Source organism: Macaca nemestrina, chromosome 13 (assembly GCF_043159975.1).
Source record: "Macaca nemestrina isolate mMacNem1 chromosome 13, mMacNem.hap1, whole genome shotgun sequence".
NCBI classification, from domain to species: domain Eukaryota; kingdom Metazoa; phylum Chordata; class Mammalia; order Primates; family Cercopithecidae; genus Macaca; species Macaca nemestrina.
The window spans coordinates 32,830,664-32,846,690 of NC_092137.1; the positions used below are offsets into that span (position 1 = coordinate 32,830,664).

Consider the following 16,027-nt stretch of genomic DNA (forward strand, 5'->3'; position numbering starts at 1 on the left):
GTCCACATTAGCATTTTATACATTTAGCTATGCTTTATTCTAATAAAAAAAGAGTTCATTATTGCTCTCTTTAAAATTTGACCTTCAATAGAGTAAAAGCTTTTAGAACTTTACAAGAAGCTCTAAAGTGTAACTATGAACACTGGCAAATTTGGGAAAACTACATCCTTACCAGCACTGATGTTGGGGAATTTTCAGAAGCCATTAAAGCTTATCACCGACTCTTGGACTTACGTGACAAATACAAAGATGTTCAGGTAGGATATTCATATTTTGTTATTTCAGTTTGTGTTTGATATGAATCCTTGATCATACGGTATAAATTATTTCCTTGAATATGCACAGGAAAATTTTGTTAAACACATGTAACATATGAAAAAGGTATTTTTTTTCTAGTCAAATATTCTTCATGATATATGGAATTCTGGTATTCTGATGTCAGATTTGTTTGTACAGTCATAAACTGAATATTACTGTGACTCAGTTACGAAAATCTGATGTGTGGGTTACATATATAGTCACTTTGCCGAAACTAAATAAAACACTGTATTACTTAGTACTTTGGGTATCTCAGTGTATTCTCTGACTTGTGGTAGCTGGAATAAGTCCTATACTCATTTTTTGTTCATTCATTTAACAAGCATTTACTGTATATCTTCAGATGGTATGAACAATATAGAGAGGATGGCTAACATTTTCTTTGCAATGTTTCATGAGATGGTGCTCTATTTGGTGGAATAAAGTATCCCTCCAGAATGTATGGGAGACTCAAAGCTGTTGTGTCATCCAAAAGATTAAATAGAAAAGACCTTTGTGGTTTAATTGTAGTTGAAGACAATGTGCTGTCTTCAGTGTCAAGTGATACTCTGAGATCATGCCACTGCACTCCAGCCTGGGTGACAGAGCGAAACTCTGTCTCAAAGCAAACAAACAAACAAAACTGAATGGAATGATAGCCAAGTGAATGGAGGGATAGCAGAGTTTTACATCCCTAGAAAGGGTAGGGGCTGTAGTGAATCTGTTTGCACAGTCCCCTGACAGTCAATAGTTGTCCTGTTCACACTGCTGAAATTTTCCATTGAGATGGTTCTTCCTCTTCTACACTTAGCGCCTTGGCAAAGGGCACTGATGAGACTCTGAACAGATCTCAGTATATTGTGACCACTGAAGATAGTGCATATCTCTTGTTTACTGCAATTGTGATTTTTAAGATCTTTCTTTACTAGGAAAGATTTCTGAAACCTGTTCCTAAAATTTCAAGGAGAATAAATCACTTATATTGGTAGTATATTCCATCTTACACTTGAAGGAAATTCTATTGTTTTCTTTCATATTAAAAAAAAGTTACATGAAACATTCACATCCAACACTCCTCATTTAGACATTGCTGCTGAATTGAATTCTTTAGAATTCCTTAGAATCTCACACTGTCAGAGCAAAAAGGGACCTTAGAAGTCCTCTAGGGCTATGCTGAATAGTTTACACACCAAGTCAGAAAGGAGTGTGAAGCTCCCCTCCTTCCTGATAAGCCAGACAGGGGGCTTCTTCAAGCTGTCAGTCTGCTTTATTGCTGCTCATAACTTGGCTATGTCATCTCTTTCTTAATTGTCTTAGAATCGGCTTCCTTGGTCAGTCTGATCCTGTTAATCTTCTGTGCCTCCATTTTCTAACTGATCTGCTTGTCTTTCTGTTGTGAGTGGGATTTCCCCTTAAAATCTATACTTTAACCCCAGTAATCTCCTTCATATCTGCTAAGGATTAGTAACAACTGGCTCACCAGGTTGGCTTTTTGGATCTTGAGAAAATTCTGATCATCCTTTCATGCTTGGCACCAGTAGGAGTTGTTTTATATAAGGTACCCAAATGGGTCTAGGTCTCTCCTCCAATAAGAGACAGACTTATTATATGTGCATGTGAAAGGAAGTGGCTTTTCTGCTTGCTCTTTTATTCTCCTTCACTTCCCAAGGCACGTAGAGCAGGTCAAAGTGGTGTGTGGTAAAATAACAATAATTAATATTTACTGAGGGCTTGCTGTGTGTCTGAGACTATCCTGAGCACTTCACATGTATTAGCTCATTTAATTCTCAACACGGCTGTAGGGGATAGGATTATACTATCATAAGCTATGTCTAACTCTGGATGGATGGATGGATGGATAGATGGATCTTCCCACCCACTTGTTTTAAGGAAACTGATATTAGACAAAATAACTGTTCAAAGATTGTTTGGAAGAGCTGTTATTTGTACATCATAAAGAGTTATAAAGTCATCAAGATAATGCTGATTTTAGTTGACTTAGATGAATTAAGTATGGCAAATCTTGCTAACTCATGTATTCTAAAAGAAAGGCAAGAAAAAGCAAAGCAGAAGCAGTTACAATAGCTGAAAAGGTATTGAAGAATTCTACTTCAATTTCTTTTTTCTTACCACCCCCACCACCCCCAGATTAGGAGTCTCATTCTCTCTCAGGATGAAAAACATTCTTGCTAATGTTTAGATAATACTTCTGTATTTGAGTATCTGTAAAGGTATCGGGAAAGAGGTGATATTTAGAATAATCTATTGGTAGTAACAGTGGTATTATAGATACCAAAGGATATAATTTTGGTTAAAAATAACCTGAGGATGTAGATAGTTGATTCTGATAAAACTTTCAGTTGTGATTTGCCCTGTTGGATGCCAAATCAAAATCATTGGAATTTTAAGAACATTTGCTTAGAAATCTTTCAGCTGGCTGGGCGCAGTGGCTTCTACCTGTAATCCCAGCATTTTGGGAGGCCAAGGCGGGAAATTTACTTGAGCCCGGGGGTTTGAGACCAGCCTGCACAACATTGAGAAACCCTTTTTCTACAAAAAAATACAAAAAAATTTAGCTGGGCTTGGTAGTATGTACCTGTAGCTACTCGGGAGGCTGGGGTGGGAGGATCCCTTGAGCCTGGAGAGGTTGAAGCTGCAGTGAGCCATGATCACACCACTGTACTCTAGCCTGGGTGACAGAGCAAGACCCTGTCTCTTAAAAAAAAAAAAAAAAAAAAGAGAAGTCTTTCAGGGGCCTTCCTTAAGAAAGAATAAAAGGACCCAAAATGCATAGAGATGCATTTGAGCATTATTCAGAAAAGGAAAAAAACTCTAAAAAATATATACATATATTTTCCTAATATGAATTCAGATACTATGATTTAACTTTTATCTTAAATAGATTTTTTCAAACATATTTTAGTGGTCATAGTCTTAGCTTCTTACTTTTCTAATCATGGGGAATTTTCAGTATAACAAAATCATGTTCTGATTCCGATTTAACATGTTCTAATCCTGTACCTGTTTTTTTCTACTTTACGGATGTGGATTATTGCCATTAAAATTTTTGTGGGGGGGGTAAATTCATGCTTATTTTAATACAGACATAGGGTAAATTAGCCTCAAATTTTTCTGTTTTTTCCTCACTATTTGTAATTGAAGAATGAGTGGATATACTACCTTTATCATTTTCTTTCTTTTTTGTCCATTTTATAATTTTATTAATAATATTTTAATTGACAAACTCTAATTGTATACATTTATGGAGTAACATATGATGTTTTCATATGTGTATACAATGTGGAATGATTAGATCAGGCTAATTAACATACCCATAACCTTGTTTACCTATCTTTTTATGGTGAGATATTTGACATTTTACTCAGGTATTTTGAAACATACATTATCATTGACTGTAGTCACTGTGCCGTGCAGAAGATCTCAAACTTAATCCTCTGTCTGAAACTTTGTATCCTTTCCCCCAAAATTCCCCATTTCCTCCCCACCCCACCTCCACCCTACCCTGACTCTAGTGACCATCATTCCTTTCTGTATAGTTTGTCATTAGTATTATAGATATGCTACTGATTTTTGTATGTTGATTTTGTATCTGAATTTATTTCATCTAATAGTTTTTACATGGACTCTTTAGGGTTTTTGCTAAGATCATATTGTCAGCAAATAGAGACAATTTTGCTTAGTCCTTACCTATTAGAATATCTGTTATTTCTTTTTTCTTGCCTAATTGCTCTGTCTAGGACTTCCAGTACTATGTTGAAAAAAACCTTTGTCCTAATTTTGACTAATGTATGGTTTGGTAAGACCCAGGAATGCTTTTCTATAACAACACTTATTTGTATTTATTTCTAGATTATACATATTTTTATTCATCTATGATAAAACTGATTTTCATGTTTCTACATAATTAGTTCCTGTTCAGTTTTCCAGTTTTTGACTATTATAAATAATGTCATGAATATCCTTGCAGACAAATCCTCATATATAGCCATACCTCTTTCCTCAAGGTAAATTCTAATGTTGATTTGTTGGGATATTTTTCCTTTTCTTCCTTCTTTCTTTTTCTGGATACCTTGGGCAACATTTTGGGAAAATAATTTAAGTATTGCAGTATTGACATTCATTTGCTGTTTATATGTGGAAGAGGAAGGAAAGGGGATTAACATATATTGAGTGCTTACTATGTTTCTGCCACTTAACACAGATTATCTTTTATTAGGCATACAGTATGTGAGGTGGATACTAAATATTCCTCATTTTATAGTTGATTAATGTGAGACCCAGAGAGCTTATATAACTTGAGCAGTAATTTGGCTAGTAGGAACCGAAGACAGAAATCATAGGTAGGCATGTCTTATTTTTTTCTTTATGTCACGCCTTGAAGTCTGTAGAGAAGATTTATGTCAAAAGCACATTTTCCCATCATATTAACGTGCTTGTGAACTGTATCTAACAAAGGTTTTTAAAAATTCAGGCTTAATTTGCAGATAATAAGCCAGGCATGGTGGCATATGCTTACAGCCCCAGCTACTTGTGAGGCTACAGCAGGAGGATTACTTAAGCCCTGGAGTTTGAGGTTTCAGTGAGCTGTGATTGTGCCACCGCACTCCAGCCTGGGCAACAGAGCGAAACCTCATCTCAAAAAAATATGAAATAAAATAACAAAAAAAAAATGCAGATAATTTTAACTAGTATATATTCTTAGGTAATCACCACCCCAAATAGTTATGGAACATTTTCATTATTACAGGAAGTTATCTTACGTGCATTTCCAGTCAGTCGAAATATCACCTCTTTTCCCCATGAGGCAACTACTTTCTGATTTCTGTCTCCACAGTTCAGTTTTGCTTTTTCTTGAATACCATATAGATAGAATCATACAATATGTATCCTTGCATATTGAGGTTGTCCTTTGTGTGTATTTTTATTTGATGCTTTCTTTGGGGACAGGAGAAGATGGTGTTGATGTACAGTGAGGCAAGTTGCCAATGAAACTGAAGTCCTGGGACACTTGCTGGCTGTGCATTACCTGAAAGTAAAAGGAGGAGGGAATGGATATATTTTATACAAAGTGTAGCTTTAGAAAATAGGTATTCTCACCATTTAACTGTTGAGGTACCTGAGGCTCAGCAAAGTGAATTAATAGGTCGATTTCTTATAGCTAGCAAGCAGTAAAGCTAAGTCTTGACATCTGGCCTATTTAACCTAAAGCCCTTTCCACGGTCTAAGAACTGTTTTTTGGTTTTGTTTTGTTTTTTGTTTTTTTTCTGAAGCACTAAAAAAGACAATGCTAAACTGCCTATCTCTCTCTGATAACTGAGGTTTGGGGAAGCCAAGGGTCAGGGTTATCAGACCAGGAAATAGAACAAGTACTTAGAGAGCTCCAAGTGGAGCAGGGAGCTAGCCAAGCAGGGGAGGTGGGAAATTGCTTCATTCCTGGCCTGGAGCCCTCCTGAAGTTTTTGTAATGGGTCCTAAGGCAGTCCTATTCCTTCCTGCTCTGAGGACCTCCAGGATTCAAAGGGTCAGTGCCTTGCGCTGTAGGCCAAGACTTTGATGAGACTAGCCCAGAGAAGTCAAGGTTAGTGTTGGGAAACAATAGTTAAAGTTTCTCTTTGTGGAGATTCTTCTACATTTATGTTGGAATTGCCACTGCTGTATGTGAGAGCCCTTCAACTCTCTTCACAGGCCAGTGTTAGTTTCCCAGTCATTCTCTGCTTGCTGCATTCCCTGAGTGTGGTTCCTGATGGAGGTGAGAAATAGGGTTGAGATAGAGAATGAAACATAAGTTCTACTATTGCCTAAATGAAATCGAGATGTGGGTAAGGGATTTAAAGGCCATTACATGAACTCAGTGGCATGGTATTGGTTTGGGTGGGATATGAGGGCTATAGAGCTGTTTATACTGATTAAAATGAAATCTATCACATACAAAGAATCCTCAGTAAGATTATCAGCAGATTTCTCATCATAAACTTTGGAGGCCAGAAGGCAGTGGGCTGATATTTTCAAAGTGCTAAAAGAAAAAAACTGTCAATCAGGAATCCTTTATCTGGCAAAACTGCCTTTCAAAAGTGAGGGAGAAATTAAGGCATTCCCAGATAACCAAAAGTTAAGGAAGTTGATTACCACTAGAACTGCCCTGCAAGAAATGCTCAAGGGGGTCCTACAGGGTGAAAAGAAAGGACACTAGACAATAACTCAAAGCTGGATAGAGAAATAAACATCTCAATAAAGATAAATATAAGAACAATTATAAAAACTAATATTATTGCAACAATGTTTATTGTTGTTGTTGTTTGAGATGGAGTCTTGCTCTGTTGCCCAGGCTGAAGTGCAATGGCGTGATCTTGGCTCACTGCAACCTCTGTCTCCGGGTTCAAGTGATTCTCCTGCCTCAGCCTCCTCAGTAGCTGGGATTATAGGTGCCTGCCACCACGCCCGGCTAATTTTTGTATTTTCAGTAGAGACAGGGTTTCACCATGTTGGTCAGGCTGGTCTTAAACTCCTGACCTCAGCTGATACATCCACCTCGGCCTCCCAGAGTGCTGGGATTACAGGCGTGAGCCACCGGCCTGTTATGATGTTTTTTTAACTGTAGTCTTTGTTTTCCACATGATTTAAGAGACTATACACTAAAGAAAACAGTTATTAGTCTAAAAGCTAATAGTATTGTAACTTTGCTTTGTAGCTCCATATTTTGCTTTCTATGTAATTTAAGAGGCTAATGCATTAAACATATTAGTGTATGTTTTGGGGCACACCATTTATAAAGATGTAATTTTGTGACATCAACAACCAAAAGGGGTGAGTATGGCTCTGTTAGAGAAGCAGGGATTTTGTATGTTAATGAATTTTATAATAGACATATATAAAACATTCTACCCAACAGCAGCGTACGTATTCTTCCCAAGCGCACATGGGACATTATCTAGGAGAGACAATATGATAGATCGTAAATTAAGTCTCAGTAGATTCAAAAAGATAAATGTCATAGAAAGTATCTTCTTTGACTACCCGAGGATGAAATTACAAATCAGTAACAGAAGTAAAACTAGAAAATTCACCAAATTATGGAAAATAAACAACACACTCTTAGTCAATGGATCAAAAAAGAAATCACAAGATAAATTAGAAAATACTAAAAATGAGGCCAGGCGCGGTGGCTCAAGCCTGTAATCCCAGCACTTTGGGAGACCGAGACGGGCGGATCACGAGGTCGGGAGATCGAGACCATCCTGGTTAACACGGTGAAACCCCGTCTCTACTGAAAAATACAAAAAACTAGCCGGGCGAGGTGGCGGGCGCCTGTAGTCCCAGCTACTCGGGAGGCTGAGGCAGGAGAATGGCGTAAACCCGGGAGGCGGAGCTTGCAGTGAGCTGAGATCCGGCCACTGCACTCCAGCCTGGGTGACAGAGCGAGACTCCGTCTCAAAAAAAAAAAAAAAAAAAAAAAAAAAAAAATACTAAAAATGAATGAAAATACAACATACCAAAACTTGTAGGACACAGCGAACGCATTGCTAAGGAAGAAATTTGTAACTCTAAATGCTTACTTTAAAACACAAGAAATATTTCAAACAATAACTTTACAACATAAAGAGCAAACTAAACCCAAGGCTAGCAGAAGGAAGAAAATAAGAATAAAGATTAGAATAGTGATAAATGAAATAGACAGTAGAGAAAAATCAGTGAAACTAAAAATTAGGTCTTTGAAAAGATTAATAAAATGGACAAACCTTTAGATAGAGGGACTAAGAAAAAAAAAGTAGACTCAGATTACTGAAATCAGAAATGAAAATGGGGACATTACTACTGATTCTACAGAAATGAAAAGATTATAAGAGAATATTGTGAACAAGTATATGTCAACAAAGTGGATAACCTAGATGAAATAGACAAATTTCTAGAAACACAAAACCTACCAAGACTAAATCATAAAGAAATAAGAAATCCAAATAGATGTATAACTATTAAGGAGATAGAATCAGGAATCAAAAATCTCTCAACAAAGAAAAGCCCTGGACCTGATGAATTCACTGGTAAGTTGTATCAAACATTTAAAGAAGTCACAACAATCTTTCTCAAACTTTTCCAAAAAATTGAAAAGGAAGGAACACCTCTTGGCTCATGCTATGAGGCCAGTATTATCCTGATACCAAAGCCAGGCAAAGACACTACAAAAAAACCCCAAAAAAACCACAGACCAAAATCTCTTATGAACGTTGATGCAAAAACCCTTAACAAAATACTAGCAAATTGATTCACTAGCATATAAAAAGGATTATACACCATGACCAAGTGGGATCTATTCCTGGAATTTGAGGATGGTTCAACATATGAAATAGATCAGTGTAATAGACTGCATTAACAGAATGAGGGGGAAAAAAATGTCACCTGATTGTCTCAATTAATGTTGAAAAAGCATTTGAAAAAATTCAGCACACATTCCTGATTTAAAAAACACTCAACAAGCTAGGAATAGAAGGGAGCAGCCTCAACATAATAAAAGCCAGATATGAAAAACCCACAGCAAACATCATACTTAATGGTGAAAGACTGAAAGCTTCTTTTCTTATTTATTTATTTATTTATTTATTTATTTATTTATTTAGAGACAAAGTCTTGCTCTGCTGCCTAGGCTGGAGTGCAGTGCCACGATCTCAGTTCACTGCAGCCTTCACCTCCCAGGCTCAAGTGATTCTCCTGTGTCACCCTCCCAAGTAGCTGCAACTACAGGCACATGCCACCATGCCCAGCTAATTTTTGTATTATTATTATTATTATTATTTTTTTTTAGTAGAGATGGGGTTTCACCATGTTGGCCAGGCTGGTCTTGAACTCCTTACCTTAGGTGATCCACCCACCTTGGCCTTCCAAAGTGCTGGGATTATAGGCGTGAGCCACCGCTCCCAGCCTGAAAGCTTCTTTTCTAAGATCGGAAACAATGCAAGGATGCTTGCTTTCACTTCCGTTCATCACAGCACTGGAAGTTCAAGGCAGAGCAATTATACAAGAAAAAGAAATAAAAGACATCCAAATTGGTAAGAAATAAAATTATCTGTTTGCAGATGATGTGATCTTGTATGTAGAAAATGCTAAAGATTCCACAAAAAAGCTCTTAGAACTAATAAATGAATTCAGGACAGTAGCAGGATACAAAGTCAGCACGCAAAAATCAGCTGCATTTCTGTACACTAACAGTGAACAATCCCAAAAGGAAATTATGAAAACAATTCCATTTACAATAGCATAAAAAATACTTTGGAATTAAGTTAACTAAGGAAGTAAAAATCTTGGACCACAAAAACTAGAAAACATGATGAAAGAGATTAAAGAAGATATAAATAAATAGAAACACATCTTGTATTCATGGATTGAAAGACTTAACATTGTTGTCAATACTACCCAAAGTGATGTCTGGATTTCAGTGCAGACTGCACTGAAAAAATAAAGAGGAGACTCAAATTACCGAAATCAGAAATGAAAATGGGGACATTACTACTGATTCTATAGAAATAAAAAGATTATAAGAGAATATTGTGAATAAGTGTATGCCAACAAAGTGGATAACCTAGATGAAATAGACAAATTCCTAGAAACTCAAAACCTACCAAGACTAAATCATGAAGAAATAGGAAATCTGAATGGATTGGTTTTTCACAGAAATAGAAAAACCTATCCTAAAATTCTAATGGAATCTCAGGAGACCATGGGTAGCCCAAACAACTTTTAAAAAGAACAACAAAGCTAGAGGACTCAGGCGTCCTGATTTCAAAACTTACCACAAAACTGTAGTAGTCAAAACAGTGTGGTACTGGCATAAAGACAGACATATAGACCAATGGAATTGAACTAAGAGCCCAGAAATCTTTGCATATATGGTCAAATGATTTTTTTTTCTTTTTTTTTAAGAGATAGTGTCTCAGCTGGGCATGGTGGCTCATGCCTGTAATCCCAGCACTTTGGGAGGATGAGGCGGGCAAATCACCTGAGGTCAGGACTTCGAGACCAGCCTGGCCAACATGGTGAAACCCCATCTCTACAAAAAATACAAAAATTAGCTGGGCATGGTGGTGCAGCCTGTAGTCCCAGCTACTGGGGAGGCTGAGGCAGGAGAATCACTTGAACCTGGGAGGCAGAGGTTGCAGTGAGCCGAGATTGTGCCACTGCTCCATCCTGGGGGACAGAGTGAGAGTCTGTCTCAAACAAAAAAAAAAAAAAAAAAAGAGACAGTGTCTCACTCTGTCAAACAGGCTGGAGTGCAGTGGCATGATCATAGCTTACTGCCACTGCAGTTTTGAACTCCTGGGCTCAAGCAGCCCTCCTGCCTCAGCTTCCTAAGTAACTAGGACCACAGGATATGCCTCCACATCTAACTAATTGTGTGTGTGTGTGTGTGTGTGTGTGTGTGTGTTTTCCTGTGGAGACAGCATCTTGCTGTGTTGCCAAAGTTGGTCTCCATCCCCTCAGCTCAAACAGGCTACCCACCTCTGCCTCCCAAAGTGCTGGAATTGCAGGCATGAGCTTCTGCGCCTGACTCAAATGATTTTTGACAAGGGTGCTAAGACCATTCAATGGGGAAATTTCAACAAATTGTCGTGGGAAAACTGCATATCCACATGCAAAAGAATAAAGTTGGACCCTTACCTAACACTGTATACACATGCTAACTCAAAATGAATCAAAGACTTAAATTTAAGAGCTACAACTGTAAAACTCTTAAAAGTAAACATAGGGCAAGAACTTTATAACAGTAGATTTGGCAGTGATTTCTTGGATGACACCAAAAGCACACGCAATAAAAAGAAAAAACAGACAAATTGGACTTTGTGAAAATTTAAAAATTTTGTGCACCAAAAACAGTATCAATGGAGTAAAAAGACAACTCACAGAATGGAAGAAAATATTTGCAAGTAATATATCTGATAAGGGAATAATATCCAGAATATATAGAGGACTCCTAAAATTCAACGACAACAAAACCCTGTTTACAGCCCAATTAAAAAATGTGCAAAGGAGTTGAATAGACATTTCTTCACAGAAGATAAACAAATGAACAATAAGCATATTAAAAGATGCTCAGCACCACTAATCATTAAGGAAATGCAAATCAAATTAGATACTACCTTACACCCACTAGGATGGCTACTAGCAAAAAATTAAAAAGAAAAAAAACAGAAAATAGGCTTGGCGCAGTGGCTCACAACTGTAATCCCAGCACTTTGGGAGGCCGAGGAGGGCAGATCATGAGGTTGGGAGATTGAGACCATCCTGGCTAACACGGTGAAACCCCATCTCTACTAAAAATACAAAAAATTAGCTAGGCATGGTGGTGGGTGCCTGTAGTCCCAGCTATTTGGGAGGCTGAGGCAGGAGAATGGAGTGAACCCAGGAGGTGGAGCTTGTAGTGAGCCAACATGGCGCCACTGCACTCCAGACTGGGCGAGAGAGCGAGACTCTGTCTCAAAAAAAAAAAAAAAAAAAGAAAAGAAAATAATAAGTGTTGACAAGGACATGGAGAAATTGGAATCCTTGTGCGCTGTTGGTGGGAATGTAAAACAGTACAGCTGCTGTGGAAAACAGTATGGTAGTTCCTTTAAAAATCGAAAATGGAATTACCATATGGTCCAGCACTTTTACTTCTGGATGTATACCCCAAAGAATTTAAAGCAGAATCTCTAAGAGAAATGTGTATACTTACATTCATAGCAGCGTTATTCACAATAGCTAAAACATGGAAGCAACCCAAATTTCCATCTGTGGATGAATGGATACACAAAATGTGGTATGTACATACAATGGAATATTAGTCTTAAAAAGGAAGGAAATTGTGACATATGCTACAAAATGGATGAACCTGGAGGAGATTTATGTTAGTGAAGTAAACCAGTCACAAAAAGACAAATACTCTATGATTCCACTTATATGAAGTACTTAGAGTAGTCAAAATCATAGACACAGAAAGTAGAATGGTCGTTGGGGCTGAAGAGAGAAGGAATGAGGAGTTATGGCTTAATGGGGTAGGGTTTCAGTTTTAAGGTGAAAATAGTTATGGAGATGGATGCTGGTGATGGTTGTACAACATTATGAATGTATTTAATACTGATGAATTGTACATTTAAAAATGGTTAATATTCTAAATTGCATGTTATGTGTATTTTACTAAAATGAGAAAGAGTAGAGGAAAAAAATCTAAGTATCCAAGTCTAAAAAGTTTATCAGATTAGTTTATGATACACCAAACAAACTCCAGATAGACTAAATCTATGCTAAATGTTTTTTAATCTCATAGAAAAATTAGGAACAGGCAATAGAAGTAGATAGTGATAAAAGTTCTTGAACTCTGAAGCAGTAAAAGAAAGCTGGAAGGAATTTTTATGATCACATTTAAAAAATATGTGACAAGATATTTGTAACAAATAAGAAAGATAAAAAGCTAATAATATCCTTATTATATAAAGAGTTAACATCTGCTGCAGGAATGAAATGGAACAGAATAGAGAATTCAGAAACAGATTCAAGTAGGAATGAGAATTTAGTACGTAATAATGATGGCATTTTAAATCTGTGGGATAAAAATAGGATATTTAATACGTATTGAAATAGCTGCCCAAACGTTTAGGACCAAAAGCTTGAAACCAAAATAAATTCAGTTAAATAAAATATTTAAATTGGAATTTCTTGAGAAGCAGGATGTGTTGTAGGGAAGAGCACATACTCTGGAGTTAGGCAGCCCATTTCTGCCAGTCACTGGCTGTGTCGACTTGGGCAATTTGCTTAACCCCCTTGCCTCAGTTCCAAGCGATACCTGCCTAGTAGGATTCTTGTGAGGATTAAATGAGTTAATAGACTATTAAGAGGAGTAAATTAGTTAATATATGTAAAGGGCTGGGAACAGTACCTGGCAGATACATACAAGTGCTGTTTTTTGTTTTTTGGTTTTTTTTTTTTTTTTTTGAGACAGAGTCTCGTCCTGTCACCCAGGCCGGAGTGCAATGTCATGATCTCAGCTCACTGCAACCTCCGCCTCCCAGGTTCAAGTGATTCTCCTGCCTCAGCCTCTTGAGTAACTGGGATTACTGGCACCTGCCACCATGCATGGCTAATTTTTTGTATTTTTAGTAGAGATGGGGTTTCACCATGTTGGCCAGGCTGGTCTCAAACTCCTGACCCCATGATCTGCCTGCTTTGGCCCCCAAAGTGCTGGGATTACAGGTGTGAGCCACTGTGCCTGATCCTTTATTTTAATTTTATTTTTATTATTTTTTTTTGAGATGGAGTCTCGCTCTGTTGCCCAGGCTGGTGTGCAGTGGCACAATCTCGGCTCACTGCAACCTTCACCACCTGGGTTCAAGCAGTTCTCCTGCCTCAGCCTCCCAAGTAGCTAGGATTACAGGCATGCGCCACTATGCCCAGCTAATTTTTGTATTTTTTTAGTAGAGACGGGGTTTCACCATGTTGGCCAGGATAATCTCAAACTCCTGACCTCAAGTGATCCACCTGCCTCGGCCTCCCAAAGTGCTGGGATTACAGGCATGAGCTACCGCGCCTGGTCACAAGTGCTGTTTAAATGTAGCTGCTGTCATCCTCATTGTCATCACTGAAAATATGACACCATAAAAGCACTAAAAGAAAGCATGGCAAATATTTTTATTGGCTTGGTGATGAAGAAGATATTTTTTATCATGACAAAAAGCCATACTTCATTAAGGAAAAGATCAAGAGATTTGATATTTAAAACTTATGCACATGCAAAAAAAAGGACTTCTGGCCAGTGAGTGGGGTACTTTAGGTCACCACCATAGTAAGGGTAGGCTGTGACAGTGACATTCATATGTTTATTGCTTTCTGAACTAAAACCAGAAAATGATTTCCAGAAGCCAGGAGAGTGTCCTAGGAAGTTTTTCTCAGTGTTTTAACTGTCTTAGTCTTTCTGCTTAAAAATGCAATGTTAGTTTTCTAGGGCTACAATAACATATTACCACAAACGTGCTGCCTTGAAACAACAGAAGTTTGTTCTCCCCACTGAGTTCTAGAGACCAGAAGTCAAGTTCGAAATCAAGGTGTTGACATGGCCATGTTCCTCTGCAGACGCTAGGGAAGAGTCTTTCTGCACCTCTTCCAGCTTCTTGTGGCTCCTGGCGTTTCTCAGCTATGGCAGCCTAACTCCCATCACTGCCTCCATTTTCACCTCCTCTCCTCTGTGTGTTCCCTTCTTCTGAGGAAGAAGTCATTGGAATTAGGCCAACTCTAGTCCAGAATGACACCTCATCTTAACTAGTTAACATTGCAAAGACCCTATTTCAGGTCAGATTCTGAGGTTCTGGGTGCACATGAATTTTGGGGGAATGTTATTCAGCCCACCACACCACAGCTTTTGTGCTCTATTTCAGGAAGAAAACAGTTGTAGCAGTAGCATTGAGAATAGCGGTGTTCATGAAGAGGGGAGTAGATCCAGTACCTCACTGGGAGCTGTTAGTGGTAGCAGAAGTGACAGGCACAGAGGTATAGCAAGGGAAGACCAGAAAGACCTCAACCACTCCTATGAAAGTCTTGCCTTTAGTGAACACCACCAGAGATTTGAACATCTGGAAGTGACAAAAGAGCTGATGAGACTAGGAAGGGAGTTGATGGAAAACTAATAAAACTTTTTAAAAGAGACACAAACTTAGTCATATACAATATTGGGAGATAAGACTGGAATCCCAGGTCATGTGGGACAAATTAGGATTTCTGAGAAGTTTCTGTTATTAGTCTTCAGCAGATTATCCCTGAAAGAATTTGTGTATATGGATATGTGCATATTCTAGGAAGAGGATGAAAAACTCTCATTAGATCCACAAGGGTGTCCAGAACCCCAAGGAAAAAAACCCAGAGATTAAAGTTTATCTTTGGAGTAGACTGTTAGATTTAGTTTTCAGATGAAAAGGCAAGTGGGCCTTTCCTTATAAACATCATGAATTAAAATTTACTTTTATAACTTGTTACAGTACAAAGAGGAAAATATCACGAAATGCATTTATTTAGTGCCTAGTTTTTAAAAGTTACCGATGTTTTAAACTGTGTATAAATAATTTTTAAAACTTACTTTTCCCTATTATCAGCCCATTTCTCTGGTGCTCTTTTTGTAGTCAATCCCTCAAGACAGGCATCTCTCCACATTATTTCTGCTTCCTCTCCTCATCCTTTTTGGAACTTACGCCATTGCAGTTTTATCTCCCCTAGTCCACTTAGAGTACTGTTGTCAAGTTCCGATTGCCACATCCAGTGGACAGTTGCTGGTCCTCAGGTTTCCAGCAATATTAAACACCATTGCTTTCTCCTTTCTTCTCCGTTGGCTTCCAGAATTCCACACTTCTTATCACACCAGCTGCTGCATCCAAATCTTCTTTGCAGACTCATCCTCGTCTTCCCTTCTCTGTGAGAACAACCCCAAGTTCAGTCCTCACATTATTTTTCTTCCCCATATATATTGCTACCCAAGGGGGCTCATCTCTTCCCTTAGTTTTCTTCTCACTTCCAGAGAATACATATTATAAAAACAAGTTACAAGATTTTCTACACATGACCCTTTAACTCTTTTTCACATAGGTTGTTGAATTTGTTTATTTTATCATGGTTGTACTTTTGGATGTCTTAATTTTTTTCCCGTTGGCTCATATTTCCCTGGGGTATTGTCTGTTCAACTGGTAATATATATTTGATGGGAG

General features: G+C 37.9%; 1 protein-coding gene across 1 annotated transcript in view; it reads left to right on the forward strand.

Moving 5' to 3' along the window:
- LOC105464813 (tetratricopeptide repeat domain 27) overlaps window positions 1-16,027 on the forward strand; it is a 178,922-nt gene that overhangs the window by 145,026 nt on the left and 17,869 nt on the right. Inside the window, exon 16 of the mRNA XM_011712886.2 lies at window positions 92-257. Within this exon, the coding sequence (XP_011711188.2) occupies window positions 92-257 (166 nt within the window). The remainder of the gene's footprint in view (window positions 1-91; window positions 258-16,027) is intronic.